Source organism: Acipenser ruthenus, chromosome 4, assembly GCF_902713425.1.
Source record: "Acipenser ruthenus chromosome 4, fAciRut3.2 maternal haplotype, whole genome shotgun sequence".
Classification (NCBI taxonomy): Eukaryota; Metazoa; Chordata; class Actinopteri; order Acipenseriformes; family Acipenseridae; genus Acipenser; species Acipenser ruthenus.
This window is the reverse complement of record NC_081192.1, coordinates 106,261,298-106,277,312: the sequence shown is the minus strand read 5'-3', so window position 1 is coordinate 106,277,312 and position 16,015 is coordinate 106,261,298. Positions and strand designations below refer to the sequence as shown.

Genomic DNA, 16,015 nt, shown 5'->3' with positions numbered 1-16,015 from the left:
AAACTAAAGAAATCACAATATGACCAGTGGTGAAAAGCACAGCGGGGGCAAGGAGAGCAGCAGACTGTACGCTGCAGTGAAGAACAGCAATTCATTACCCGCGCGGCGATCGAGAATTGTTTAGCTAAACCGCCCTAAACGATTTCCCATTCATTCTCTATGGTAGTACTAAACCACTACGGATGTAATACTGCTGCTGCCGCCGCCGCTACATGGGTTTGGCGCCGTTGTGCAGGTCTGTGCCTAAACTTACAGTGAGTGAGATATCAACAACATAACTTGCTCGCGTAGCTCGGAGTGAAATAGGTAAGAATGTGTTTATTGTTGTTATTGTTTAATATTAGAAGAGTGAGTAAATGTCAAAAAAGGAGCTATTCTAACTATATTATATAAAACTAATATTGTTTCCAAATACCGTTAATGTGGATTGATGCGGTTATAACTAATTTTATATTATTATTATTATTTGTTTGCTTAGCAGATGCCTTATCCAGGTTGACTTACAGTTACAATTGTAATTGCAATACTTTACAATAAGTTATGTGCTAGTATAACCATGTAAATATCGTTTAAAAAGCATTACAGACAGTGTAGTTAACTGAAAGTTTTAAAGTGTAAATATAGTTACAAGTAAAAGCAAATACAATTGAATTACAATTAAAGCAAATGCAACCTGTGCAGATATAAAGAAGTGCCAAACAGACAAGTGCAAGAACAAAACAAATATTTGCTGGCTAGCTTTTCTATTTGTTTAATTTATAATAAGTTAATAACCAGTGTGAAGAGAGTTTCTTAATGTACAAGACATGTCATCTCACACGTGGACCACAAAGCAAAGCACAACAGTTCAGGCTAAGCAAACAGCGCAATGATATCTCTTATACAAGAGACAGAATAACTTATATAGTAAACTACATCATGCTGTTGCTGTTTTTTTCCTTTCATCTACCAGCAAGACCATCTCCACCACCCCTTCCTCAGGTGCCTACTGGAAAGAAAATCCACACAACACCTTTAAGACTGGTTGACCACGATTATTCAGCCATGGCTGAACAGCTCCTGCATAGATCCAAAGAATGTGCTTCATCCAACAACCAAGCAGCACATATCTAGGTATGTGAAACACCTGGCAAAGATGAAAAACACCAGCTCATCCCTCAACACCAGTCCGGAAAAGCTCCAGGAGACTCAGCTGCTGTGGCATAATTTAACTGAAGGCAGTGCCACTGTACAGGTCCCAGTGGTAACCGTGTCACCTGCAGCTGTCAACCCACCTGCACTGCTGTTAACATCTACTGCTCCATCCACTGCCTTAACACCAGAGTCAATTGAAAAAACTGTGCAAGAAATTATGGACAGACAACATCAGCAGCAACAGCAGTTAAAGAAAACCAAAGAAGGGACCATCAGGTACTTTTACTGCTCTACAAAAGTGTTGATGCCACAAAGCAAAGAGTAGAGCAGAAAAAGAGGTCTGGCCGATTGTTCTGCAGATTGGCATTAAAACAGGGACCAAACAGAAAAATACATCTATTGTCCTGCCAGGGTGTTTAACCTTTACAAAGATCAGGGGATGACACAGGAAATGACCTGGTCTGAACTCCAGGCATGGAAAAGCGGAGATGGCAGAGAGAAAAGGGAAAATAAAATTGGTTGGACAAAATAGGACTGTAAATACAGTTGTTGCTTGGAAATATCAAAACACTACTGTAGGCTGTTATTTGGACAACATAAAAAAACTACTGTAAATCTAGTTGTTTGGACAACATATCAAAAACAGTACTACAAGTGTTGCAGGTGTGCTTCAGCACCTTATTATTGATTTATTTGTATTATTTTTGTTCATGTGTATTATTATTTATTTTGCTTTAATCACGATATGATTTTGTATATTCACGCTGCACTATTATTTAATCACGATATGATTTTGTATATTCACTCTGCACTATTATTTAATCACGATATGATTTTGTATATTCACTCTGCACTATTATTTAATCACGATATGATTTTGTATATTCACTCTGCACTATTATTTAATCACGATATGATTTTGTATATTCACTCTGCACTATTATTTAATCACAATATGATTTTGTATATTCACTCTGCACTATTATTTAATCACGATATGATTTTGTATATTCACTCTGCACTATTATTTAATCACGATATGATTTTGTATATTCACTCTGCACTATTATTTAATCACAATATGATTTTGTATATTCACTCTGCACTATTATTTAATCACAATATGATTTTGTATATTCACTCTGCACTATTATTTAATCACGATATGATTTTGTATATTCACTCTGCACTATTATTTAATCACGATATGATTTTGTATATTCACTCTGCACTATTATTTAATCACGATATGATTTTGTATATTCACTCTGCACTATTATTTAATCACGATATGATTTTGTATATTCACTCTGCACTATTATTTAATCACGATATGATTTTGTATATTCACTCTGCACTATTATTTAATCACAATATGATTTTGTATATTCACTCTGCACTATTATTTAATCACGATATGATTTTGTATATTCACTCTGCACTATTATTTAATCACGATATGATTTTGTATATTCACTCTGCACTATTATTTAATCACAATATGATTTTGTATATTCACTCTGCACTATTATTTAATCACGATATGATTTTGTATATTCACTCTGCACTATTATTTAATCACGATATGATTTTGTATATTCACTCTGCACTATTATTTAATCACGATATGATTTTGTATATTCACTCTGCACTATTATTTAATCACGATATGATTTTGTATATTCACTCTGCACTATTATTTAATCACGATATGATTTTGTATATTCACTCTGCACTATTATTTAATCACAATATGATTTTGTATATTCACTCTGCACTATTATTTAATCACGATATGATTTTGTATATTCACTCTGCACTATTATTTAATCACGATATGATTTTGTATATTCACTCTGCACTATTATTTAATCACGATATGATTTTGTATATTCACTCTGCACTATTATTTAATCACAATATGATTTTGTATATTCACTCTGCACTATTATTTAATCACGATATGATTTTGTATATTCACTCTGCACTATTATTTAATCACGATATGATTTTGTATATTCACTCTGCACTATTATTTAATCACGATATGATTTTGTATATTCACTCTGCACTATTATTTAATCACAATATGATTTTGTATATTCACTCTGCACTATTATTTAATCACAATATGATTTTGTATATTCACTCTGCACTATTATTTAATCACAATATGATTTTGTATATTCACTCTGCACTATTATTTAATCACGATATGATTTTGTATATTCACTCTGCACTATTATTTAATCACAATATGATTTTGTATATTCACTCTGCACTATTATTTAATCACAATATGATTTTGTATATTCACTCTGCACTATTATTTAATCACGATATGATTTTGTATATTCACTCTGCACTATTATTTAATCACGATATGATTTTGTATATTCACTCTGCACTATTATTTAATCACGATATGATTTTGTATATTCACTCTGCACTATTATTTAATCACGATATGATTTTGTATATTCACTCTGCACTATTATTTAATCACGATATGATTTTGTATATTCACTCTGCACTATTATTTAATCACAATATGATTTTGTATATTCACTCTGCACTATTATTTAATCACGATATGATTTTGTATATTCACTCTGCACTATTATTTAATCACGATATGATTTTGTATATTCACTCTGCACTATTATTTAATCACAATATGATTTTGTATATTCACTCTGCACTATTATTTAATCACAATATGATTTTGTATATTCACTCTGCACTATTATTTAATCACGATATGATTTTGTATATTCACTCTGCACTATTATTTAATCACGATATGATTTTGTATATTCACTCTGCACTATTATTTAATCACAATATGATTTTGTATATTCACTCTGCACTATTATTTAATCACAATATGATTTTGTATATTCACTCTGCACTATTATTTATAGAACGCCTCTGTGTCCAGCCGACACCCCTCCCTCTAGAGCTGTTGCAGCCTGCTTGAGTTCACACTGCTTCAGGACACTGAGAAGCGGGATCCTGGATATTTGAATTGTTTTAAACTATTGCTATTCTGTTCATTCTTGTTGCTGTTTATATAGCTGTATTACTTCTATTGCTACTGCTAACATTGCTGCTATTGATACAACTATAATTTTGAATACTATTGCTATAGTTACTGTTACCTTTGCTGTTATTGAATTAGCTATTACTTTTATTGTTAATTGCATATGCAGGGATGGTCCATTTCAGGTTTTACTAACTGCAGGCCCTTGTATAAACTGTACTGAAGAAGTCTGCAGGTCAGAAAACCCAAAATGGCTGCTACTGCTATACAATGGGAGTCTTATTCCACCCCTGCTTATGTGCTTAGCCATTTTAATAGTGTGTTTTTGCATAGTTAAATTTGATTGCTTTTAATAGTTTTAGTATACAATTAATTGTATTCTAAAAATTAATTGTACAATTAATAATTAAACCTCCTTTTGATAATTACTTTGTCTGGCTTCCTTGTCTGCGTTACCAAGGTGTTGTTACCCCAGAATCTCCAACTTATAACTCACCCCAGTGACACACACAACATAAATATAGTTGCTGCTTGGACATATCAAAATACTGTATTGTAAATAAATCTTTAGGTTACATTTAAATCTATTAATGTTACACATGGTTTATTCTTTAACTCCTAATAATAAGCATTACAGTTTAACCAGCTTGGTTGTTGTACAATTATAATGCATTCATTTAAAAGTAAACGCACGTGCTCTCTCACTCACAGATAGATTTACAAAACAAGTACACATGGAGATTCTACAGAAGTGACTGGAAAGTTATTGAATTTGCAGGTTTGCTTATTTAAGGTCACACAGAGATAGTGATCAAGTGGGAACTCTTTCAAGTGTTTTCTGTTATTTTAATTTTACATTTTACAAAAGCAGACTCTGAAAAGTTGTCTTTGCAGACTGATTGTCTACAAATATTCCATAAACTCTCACAGGTTATTCCAAGTTGACCAACCGTGAAACTAGATATATAAATAATATGCAATGTGTGTTCTTCATGTAATCCCAGACAGACTCGATGATGTTGAGATCAGGGCTCTGTGGGGGCCATACCATCACTTCCAGGACTCCTTGTTCTTCTTTACGCTGAAGATAGTTCTTAATGACTTTCACTGTATGTTTGGGGTCGTTGTCATGCTGCAGAATAAATTTGGGGCCAATCAGATGCCTCCCTGATGGTATTGCATGATGGATAAGTATCTGCCTGTACTTCTCAGCATTGAGGAGACCATTAATTCTGACCAAATCCCCAACTCCATTTGCAGAAATGCAGCCCCAAACTTGCAAGGAACCTCCACCATGCTTCACTGTTGCCTGCAGACACTCATTCGTGTACCGCTCTCCAGCCCTTCGGCGAACAAACTGCCTTCTGCTACAGCCAAATATTTCAAATTTTGACTCATCAGTCCAGAGCACCTGCTGCCATTTTTCTGCACCCCAGTTCCTGTGTTTTCGTGCATAGTTGAGTCGCTTGGCCTTGTTTCCACGTCGGAGGTATGGCTTTTTGGCCGCAAGTCTTCCATGAAGGCCACTTCTGACCAGACTTCTCCGGACAGTAGATGGGGGTACCAGGGTCCCACTGTTTTCTGCCAAGTCTGAGCTGATGGCACTGCTGGACATCTTCCGATTGCGAAGGGAAGTAAGCATGATGTGTCTTTCATCTGCTGCAGTAAGTTTCCTTGGCCGACCACTGCGTCTACGGTCCTCAACGTTGCCTGTTTCTTTGTGCTTCTTCAAAAGAGCTTGGACAGCACATCTTCAAACCCCTGTCTGCCTTGAAATTTCTGCCTGGGAGAGACCTTGCTGATGCAGTATAACTACCTTGTGTCTTGTTGCTGTGCTCAGTCTTGCCATGGTGTATGACTTTTGACAGTAAACTGTCTTCAGCAACCTCACCTTGTTAGCTGAGTTTGGCTGTTCCTCACCCAGTTTTATTCCTCCTACACAGCTGTTTCTGTTTCAGTTAATGATTGTGTTTCAACCTACATATTGAATTGATGATCATCAGCACCTGTTTGGTATAATTGTTTAATCATATACCTGACTATATGCCTACAAAATCCCTGACTTTGTCAAGTGTACCTAGAAGAACTGATGCTGTTTTGAAGGCAAAGGGTGGTCACACCAAATATGGATTTGATTTAGATTTTTCTTCTGTTCACTCACTTTGCATTTAGTTAATTGATAAATATAATCTATTAACATGTCTATTTTTGAAAGCATTCTTACTTTACAGCATTTTTTCACACCTGCCTAAAACTTTTGCACAGTACTGTATATATATATATATATATATATATATATATATATATATATATATATATATATATATATATATATTTTAATGCATTATGTTGTTGCTTTTTATATTTTATATATTTTGTTTAAAGTTTTATACTGTAAATACCTTAATTTTAAGTTTATTTAGCAGACGCCTTTATCAGCTGCAGAGTCACTTACAACTACGTCTCACCCGAAAGACGGAGCACAAGGAGGTTAAGTGACTTGCTCAGGGTCACGCAATGAGTCAGTGGCTGAGGTGGGATTTGAACCGGGGACCTCCTGGTTACAAGCCCATTTCTTTAACCACTGGATCACACAGCCTCCTATATACATCAAAATACATTAAAACCATGAACCAGCAATGTGGTGCAATAACTGAACACCCTTCTCTCAGCTCAGATCTACAGAGTCTCTCTCTCAAATTAACTACCAGGAGGGATTTATAGCAGGCTACCTAGCTCGGCTCCTACCCCCTGGAACAATCTAAACTAATAAATTGAATCTTTTAGAATAAACAGTCTTAATTTTACAAACATTTTCAGAAGCTGTTTATTCCGATAGCAAAGTTAAAAAACACGTTTTCCCTTTTTTATTTTCCAAGGTCAAAACCTCCCCCTATACTTGTGAAGGTGTGCTTGCCCGGCCCTTTAATAACCTGGGGCTCCCGGCCACGCCCTCCCCAAGATGGGCACCCGCATGCACAAACCTCCCTTACAACTTTACAGGTAAATAAATACATTTCTACTTTTAGCTTTACCTCGTTACACATATCGCTATTCCTGTTTTTTAAACAACAGGCCTTTTTGTTTACAAGTAAAATGGTAATGGTAAGTTTTTCTTTTTGGTTTCTTTTTCAGCGATGCAGGCAGCCACAGTTCATATATCTCTATGTGTAGAGTGGCAGCCTGGCATTGAATGGCAGAGAACGGTGTGGCACTGGATCAAAGGCAAACCTACCAGTGTGCTGTAATAGTAGACTTGTGTGCAGATAGCTTCCTTATTGGCATGACTGTAGAGTCGAAGACAATCGCTGCAGGGTACAAGCAGCAGGTCTATTATTCAGTAGCTACTGTACATCCTTCTCTGTACTACAGTGACTCTGTCCTGATGTTGACAGTTAAAAATGTTCTATACTTGATATGAATAACAACCATACCATAATATTTTTGGTTTTGCGTTTGGATTTTGCACTTGTGTTCTGACTGTCAACAAACACATTTAAATAGTAAGGTTTCACTTTCAGGACAGTAAAAACAGTAAAGTGACCATGACTTTCTGGGTGGATTGCTTGCATTTGATATATCAAAGACCAGCTGGGGCTCCTCCCCCTGCTCTATTCTCTAACACTCCTGTGAACACTGGCACCAGCTCCAAGAGGAGTTAGATAGTGTACTGCAAAGAGAGCACAGTGCACTGAAACCAGAATCACAGCATGCAGAGGCGCTGCTGCACCTGGCACAGACCACGTTGTAACAGCGTGCACTCTGCTGCTTGCTGAAAACCTTTCTGCATCAAACAAACTAGCAAAAGGAGGCATTACTGCCCCCGTTCTTATAGCAAGAAACAACCAGCCCTGGTACCCCCCCACCAATGAGAGTCATATGTCCATGAGGATTATACGGAAAAGGAAATCCATTCAGGATTTCTTCGGCGTCACTAAATGCAGGAAAGTTTGTTATTTAACATAAAGCGCATGCTTTGCAAGTTTCATTTTTTTTTTTTTTTTTTTTTAAACCAAAAGAAAGTTCTCTTTAAAAAAAAAAATTTAAATAAAAAAAAAAAACCTGCATCTGGCTATAACGTGAAGCTGGTGCACAGTACACAGAATTAGTTCAAATGTGGACATGTCACTCTACCTGCACGGTTCTCTCAGAGACTCACCTGTGTTCCATCTCTGTTTAATAACAAAGACTTTACGTTGTCTGTGTGTCCTTTCAGCTTCATTAGCTTTGCACAGGTCCGTGGGTCCCACACTCGCAGAACCTGTTGTTTCAGCAAGCAAGAGATCAATGTAAATGTACAACACTCTATGTTCTTTACACATACTGTACGCAAGGGTTATCTTTGTATAACACTATGTAATACTCCTGCTTAAGGCTGTATTTTTGTCATGGTTATTACAGATTTCACGATTTCTGTGAAATGTATACAATATGTAGTTTCCTGTGAAAATCCCCATTTCTGAAAGAATAGTGTCTACATGTCTACATATTCTTTAGCACTTAAAAATAAATACAGCAAACGTTTCCCTGATTGATGCACTTCCTGTACACTGCATTTGGAACCTGGCAGCCGGTTTAGTTTGCTTCCGGTAAATGACTGAACACACTGCATAGAGCTGCACGATTTATTTAAAATGTCTTCAACGAAAACTAAACCAGCTGCATCAAAATGACATTGTTTTTAACAGAAATATTTCCAAACAGGATTACTGCCAACACTGTTTGACAATTTAGGTTTTAAATCAGGTAGGGGCGACTCCCTGTTCGGGCAATTCCTGACCAGGTCTTTGTTCCAACCATGTTCTCAATCGTTTAACTAAATTAATTAAAATGTCCATTCAGGTCCTAAACTAAATGTATTATACCTGTTAAACCTGGTCTATAATGTCTAATGCCAGTTTAGAAGAAGCTGAAAAGAAACCAACCTTCTCTGTGGACCCAGAAACGATTACTGTTCCCATCTGATTCATGGCAAGACTGTAGATGGAGTCCTTGTTCCCACTCAGGGAGGAAGCTGTTTCGTGACAGAGCAGTCAAGAGAGTTAGCAGTCAGGGTCTACGAGAATGTCAAGAGAGTTAACAGTGAGGATCTACCAGAATGGGACGGGGGCTGAGTAAACCTCTTCAGGGAGGAAGCTGTTTTGTGACAGAGCAGTCAAGAGAGTTAGCAGTGAGGATCTGTTTGGGTCTACGAGAACGGGACGGGGCTTAGTAAACTTCTTTGGCAAAAACTCAGTGGTTGGCACAGTTTGGGCTAAAGACATTTATGAAAGAGCAACTCCAGAACCTAGGCCATCTAAATAATGCTGCTTACTTTTACAGAAGATTCATTTTCGTATTTGTTAAATTGTGCTTGCAGCACAGAACATAAAAACATTTACACATATATACACGCACATACAGACACTGGATATATTAATAGCACTTTTTTTTTTTTTTTTTTTTAATATGGGGTTGGAAATCTTATTCAGCGGATACATTTCTGTGAAATTGCTTTGCTATTGCCCTAGGAGACCCAATTTTGATGAAATGTCGCTTCGGTGAAAACAACAATGAAGCCATTTGTCACATTTCTGGCCGACACCTGGCGGGAGTGCAGGCGTAGAAACTAGGGTGATGACATGGTACCAGATTCACTTCATAAGGCATAGTCTAATTGAGCCCTATTTCGACACCTAGCACCCCATCATCAGGGGTTAGTGACCTCTGCCTTAGCCTTAATGCCCTGGGATCAATACTGGGTCCTTATAGCAGACATCACAAACCCACCAAAGATATACTTCAAAAAAATAAAATAAAGAATACTGTGTGCATAATGCCTGCAAAGTAATTTCCCTACTACCTATAACACTGACTTAGAAAAGTAAAATGCTTCATCACATCAAAACAACATTTGATTATTAATACCACTCGAAAACAGGAACAACCTTTTATAACTGCGATTTCTCACAAAAAGCTTTTTGATAACACCCAGACTAAAAACTCACACCGCTTACATCAATTTGCTTTGATCTGCAATTTTATAAAACAAAGACACAGTAGGGGATACCGGTAGCTGTAAGAGGGTCAACAAGGGGCATTAAAAGGTCAGCAGTTCTTACTAACAATAGAGGTACAACGCACTAATCTGCATCAGGATTTCATTGCAAGGGTACAGTTTACATGCATCATGTGTAGGCATGCTAAGCATACTGAAGCTCTGAAGGTGGATGGTCTATATAAGCAATGGCTTTACTTGAATCTAAACGATGCATTTTAATTGGTGGATTATTCCCCCCCAAGATACTTACTGGTGACCGTGTTGTTTGAGGCAGTCAGTGCTGTGAGGGTGTTTACATCCCAAAGGAATATCTGTCTGTCCAGCCCTGCCGATGCCACCACCTCTTTATCTTTTGCATATGCCAACGCTTTCACATAGTCCTGAGCAACGAAAACAAGACCAGAGGTATATGCTTATATATAAATCACATATAATATATATATATATATATATATATATATATATATATATAGACACACACACACACACATTATATATATATATATATATATATATATATATATATATATATATATATATATATATATATATATATAGACACACACACGCACACATTATATATATATATATATATATATATATATATATATATATATATATATATATATATATAGACACACACACGCACACACACAGTATATATAGTATAGTTTACCTTATGTGTCCGCAACGTTGACATGCAAAATCCTTTGTGTGCATTCCAGACTTTGACAGTGGTGTCTGATGAAGCGGATATTACTACAAAACAAATAGGAATAAAACAAGGTCTCAAGGCAATAACATTCAATTCAAATGTATTCGAAGGTTACTTGGGCAGGTCCACTGGTGGGTTTTGTACCTTACCCTTATAAAAGTTTAGCAAAAGTAAAAGCACAGCAAAGTGTAATAACTAGGGGTCTACCTAAATCGCGATTTCGCAGAAATCAGGAAATTGAGGGGTCACTGCGAAATTCATCTCTTTTAGAGGCCATGCATACCAAACAAGTACAGAGAGAAAAAAAAAAGAAACTACTGCACAACGCAAACTACGCGTCTTCCTTCTGTAGAGAGGCTTTTTTTATTCCTTCACCGTCCCGTGTGCATTGCACAGGTAAAAAAAAAAAAAATAACTTCCTTAGACAAATAACATTTATAAAAAAATACTCCAAAGCGGTTAACGTTCTTGTTTACTGTTCAAATGACAATGATGTTTTAATCAGCCTATCAGTGCGTCTGTACTGGCTTTTCTGTGACCTGTGCTGTACAGTAAGGGGTGGGACAGAGTCAGTGCTGCATTGTTTTGATTTAGGTTGCTAAAATCTAGTTTTCAGCATTGGAGGTAAAATACCAGAAATGGATGACAAAGCAAAAAAAGCAAAGTATATTTCGGCTGATGATTGTGTCAAGATATTTTCCAAAGAAACTGTACATGCACACTGAGGTAACTGTTTTGCACATCATGTAATGTGTCTTTGGAGAAAATACGATCAGTCGCTATTTAGCTTCAGAATCACACATTAAACAAAAAGCTAATACAGAGGCTGCTGAACAGAACGTAAAATAAACAGCTTTCAGAAAACAAACTGCTGAGTCAGCCCAGACAAAAAGTATTCCTGTCTGCTGTATACTACAGGTATGATCTACAGGTATCAGCCACCTCGCTTCAAACAGCCTGCTGATTACTTTTTAAACGCAGTTAGAATTTTAGACCAGAATAGGCATGTTTTCTTTGTTGACTCGGTACTAATAAAATTAATTATTGCAATGGATTATTAGAGCCCTTGGTGCACAGTGCAACCTGAATGAACTGTTATTCAAAGTAACTAAACATGTGTGACTGCTTCATACAGGGGGCTGCCTAGTCAAGGTGCTTCTGCCATCCCTCAGTCTAGATGACCCTAAATAAATAAACTCTATTGTTATTGTTGTTATTATACTGTCCATGCAAATGCTTTCAGAGTAAACACACCATATTATATTACCAACAGGTACAGCATATACTACTAGAACACTGTTTAGATACATTCAAAGGGTGAAATACTTACAAGTCTTTCCATTACAACAAAGTACGATGTCATTGACCCAGTCTGTGTGATGTTCCATTGATGCTATGTAGGGGTCTTGCTGCAATTTAAAAAAAATAAAAGTGTTACCAACCATAAAAAAGTGCTCCCAACCATATTATACTTAAATAACCACACTGACGTTAGCAATTACCAGTTTGATCCAGCTAAGCACTGTGTGTACTTCTGAAATCTAGCAGTTTACAGTTTTTATACATTTTACTTCATTATACATCGTAGTCATCCATCAATCAAATTATTTTTATGTAGCGCCTTTCATGGCAAAGACATCTCCAAGTGTTTCACAATAAAAAATAAATAAATAAAATAAAGGTCTGTGAAACAAGACCAAACAATAAAAGAATACAAGTCAGATAAAAGTCGCCGCCCAGCTGAAAAACCCAGAGCCGCCTGTCTTGCAGATGCTACTGTGCCTTTAATGATAAGGAATGATTGGGCTGCTAGCAGACTCGATCACTTGCGTGCGCTGGGTAATATATATATATATATATATATATATATATGAACCACATGACAGCTGTGTTAGCGCTACATTTAACCAATCAGAGAGTTAAAGGGGTGGGTTTTCCATTTTAAGCACTTAGAGAGGCTGGAACGTTAATGACTGCTGAAAAAATAAATTTAAGCAAAAATAGTGAATGAATGTGGAAATTACCAAATCGAAATGGATGATGAAAAAGAAAATGAAAAAGAGCAGCTTACAGTCAACGAAGAGCAACTTGTAGAAAGCGAATATGACATGTGGGGAAAACAATGGAAAAGGCTTTTTTACAGCAAGGAACTGAGTGGCATGATGTGCAAGCTCTGCCAGAAACACAAAAGGATCAGGGGTTAAATGGAGCAGTGTAGCCTGGATACAAATCAGGGTGTTCATTATAACGCTGAATGTTTGGATGCTGCACACGGACTGGCTGTTGGAGTTTTTTTTACCATGCAGTTAAATCGTACAATGCATGGCAGAACATATTATTGCCGAAGCACAGTTCGACTAATAAATTATCAATACAAGACATATTAAACTTGGAATAAACATATACATTCAGGGCTTGAATTTCAGCGCAGGATCGCGGGAATCACGCATTTTCCAAGTTGCTCCCGCATATCTGCAACTTTCAGTGCGGGAAAATCCTGCAGAGATATTTTAAGACATCAAACTACTGTATTTCCCACACTGAAAGTTGCAGATATGCGAGAGCAACTTGGATAATGCACGTTTCCATGACAATGACTATTCGTTTTATAAGCAAGATAACCAGAACTGAACACAATATTCTATACACACACATATACATTATATATATATACACACACACACACACACACAGTGCCTTGCAAAAGTATTCAGACCCCTGACCAATTCTCTCATATTACTGAATTACAAATGGTACATTGAAATTTCGTTCTGTTTGATATTTTATTTTAAAACACTGAAACTCAAAATCAATTATTGTAAGGTGACACTGGTTTCATGTTGGGAAATATATTTAAGAAAAATAAAAAACTGAAATATCTTGCTTGCATAAGTATTCAACCCCTGTGCTGTGGAAGCTCCCAGTTTACACCGATGAAAGAAATTGCCCAACAAGGACACAATTACCTTACCATTGGCCTCCACCTGTGAACCATTAAAGTTGCTGTCACATTTTCTGGATAAAAACCCCACTGTTGAAGGATCATTGGTCAGGCTGTGAATCTGAAGGAAAATGAAGACCGAAGAGCATTCTACAGAAGTTAGAGATAGAGATAAAGTAATACAAATGCATAGATTAGGGAAAGGGTACAAAATAATATCCCAGTGAGCACAGCTGGATCAATAATCAGGAAGTGGAAGCTGCATCACACCACCCAGGCACTGCCAAGAAAAGGCCGTCCCTCAAAACTCAGCCCTCAAACAAGAAGGAGACTTGTGAGAGAAGCCACAGAGAGGCCAACAATCACTTTGAAGGAGCTACAGAGTTCAGTGGCTGGGAGTGGAGTAATGGTGCACCAGTCAACCATATCAAGAGCTTTGCATAACACTGGCCTGTATGGGAGGGTGGCAAGAAAGAAGCCGTTACTCAAAAAGTACCATCTGAAAGCACGTCTGGAGTTTGCCAGAAAACATGAGAGTGACCCAGCTGTGATGTGGGAAAAGGTTTTGTGGTCAGATGAGACCAAGATAGAGCTTTTTGGCCAAAACTCAAAGCGCTATGTGTGGCGCAAACCCAACACTGCCCATGCCTCAAGACACACCATCCCTACAGTGAAGTACGGTGGTGGCAGCATCATGCTGTGGGGATGCTTCTCATCAGCAGGGACTGGGCATCTTGTTAAAATTGAAGGAAGAATGGATGGAGCAAAATACAGGGAAATACTGCAAGAGAACCTGCTTCAGTCTGCTAAAAAACTGAAGCTTAGGAGGAAATTCACCTTTCAGCAGGACAATGATCCCAAGCACAAGGCCAAAGCAACATTGGAGTGGCTCAAGAACAAAAAGGTGAATGTCCTACAGTGGCCCAGTCAAAGTCCTGATCTCAATCCCATTGAGAATCTGTGGCAATATTTGAAAATTGCGGTCCACAAGCGTCGTCCAACCAAACTGAACAACCTGGAGCAAATCTGCCAAGAAGAATGGGCCAAAATCACTCCGACACTGTGTGCAAAGCTGGTACATACTTACCCCAAAAGACTTACAGCTGTTATTGCAGCGAAAGGTGGCTCTACCAAATATTAATGTGTGGGGGTTGAATACTTATGCAAGCAAGATATTTCAGTTTTTTATTTTTCTTAAAAATATTTCCCAACATGAAACCAATGTCACCTTACAATAATTGATTTTGAGTTTCAATGTTTTAAAATAAAATATCAAACAAAACGAAATTTCAGTGTACCATTTGTAATTCAGTAATATGAGAGAATTGGTCAGGGGTCTGAATACTTTTGCAAGGCACTGTAATTTTTATATATATATATATATATATATATATATATATATATATATACACACACATACACACACACACACACGCACAGTACTGTGCAAAAGTTTTAGGCAGGTGTGAAAAAATGCTGTAAAGTAAGAATGCTTTCAAAAATAGACATGTTAATAGATTATATTTATCAATTAACTAAATGCAAAGTGAGTGCACAGAAGAAAAATCTAAATCAAATCAATATTTGGTGTGACCACCCTTTGCCTTCAAAACAGCATCAATTCTTCTAGGTACACTTGCACAAAGTCAGGGATTTTGTAGGCATATAGTCAGGTGTATGATTAAACAATTATACCAAACAGGTGCTAATGATCATCAATTCAATATGTAGGTTGAAAAACAATCATGAACTGAAACAGAAACAGCTGTGTAGAAGGAATAAAACTGGGTGAGGAACAGCCAAACTCAGCTAACAAGGTGAGGTTGCTGAAGACAGTTTACTGTCAAAAATCATACACCATGGCAAGACAGCACAGCAACAAGACACAAGGTAGTTATACTGCATCAGCAAGGTCTCTCCCAGGCAGAAATTTCAAGGCAGACAGGGGTTTCCAGATGTGCTGTCCAAGCTCTTTTGAAGAAGCACAAAGAAACAGGTCGGCCAAGGAAACTTACTGCAGCAGATGAAAGACACATCATGCTTACTTCCCTTCGCAATCGGAAGATGTCCAGCAGTGCCATCAGCTCAGACTTGGCAGAAAACAAACTTGGCAGACCCTGGTACCCCCATCTACTGTCCGGA

At 37.1% G+C, this 16,015-nt stretch overlaps 1 protein-coding gene across 1 annotated transcript in view; it reads right to left on the bottom strand.

The window, feature by feature from the left end:
* LOC117400304 (WD repeat-containing protein 48) overlaps window positions 1-16,015 on the bottom strand; it is a 45,312-nt gene that overhangs the window by 25,116 nt on the left and 4,181 nt on the right. The window contains exons 3-7 of the mRNA XM_034000059.3: window positions 12,263-12,341; window positions 10,894-10,976; window positions 10,468-10,597; window positions 9,103-9,191; window positions 8,337-8,438 (exon numbers count right to left, since the gene is read on the bottom strand). Coding sequence (XP_033855950.2) covers window positions 8,337-8,438; window positions 9,103-9,191; window positions 10,468-10,597; window positions 10,894-10,976; window positions 12,263-12,341 — 483 coding nt within the window. The remainder of the gene's footprint in view (window positions 1-8,336; window positions 8,439-9,102; window positions 9,192-10,467; window positions 10,598-10,893; window positions 10,977-12,262; window positions 12,342-16,015) is intronic.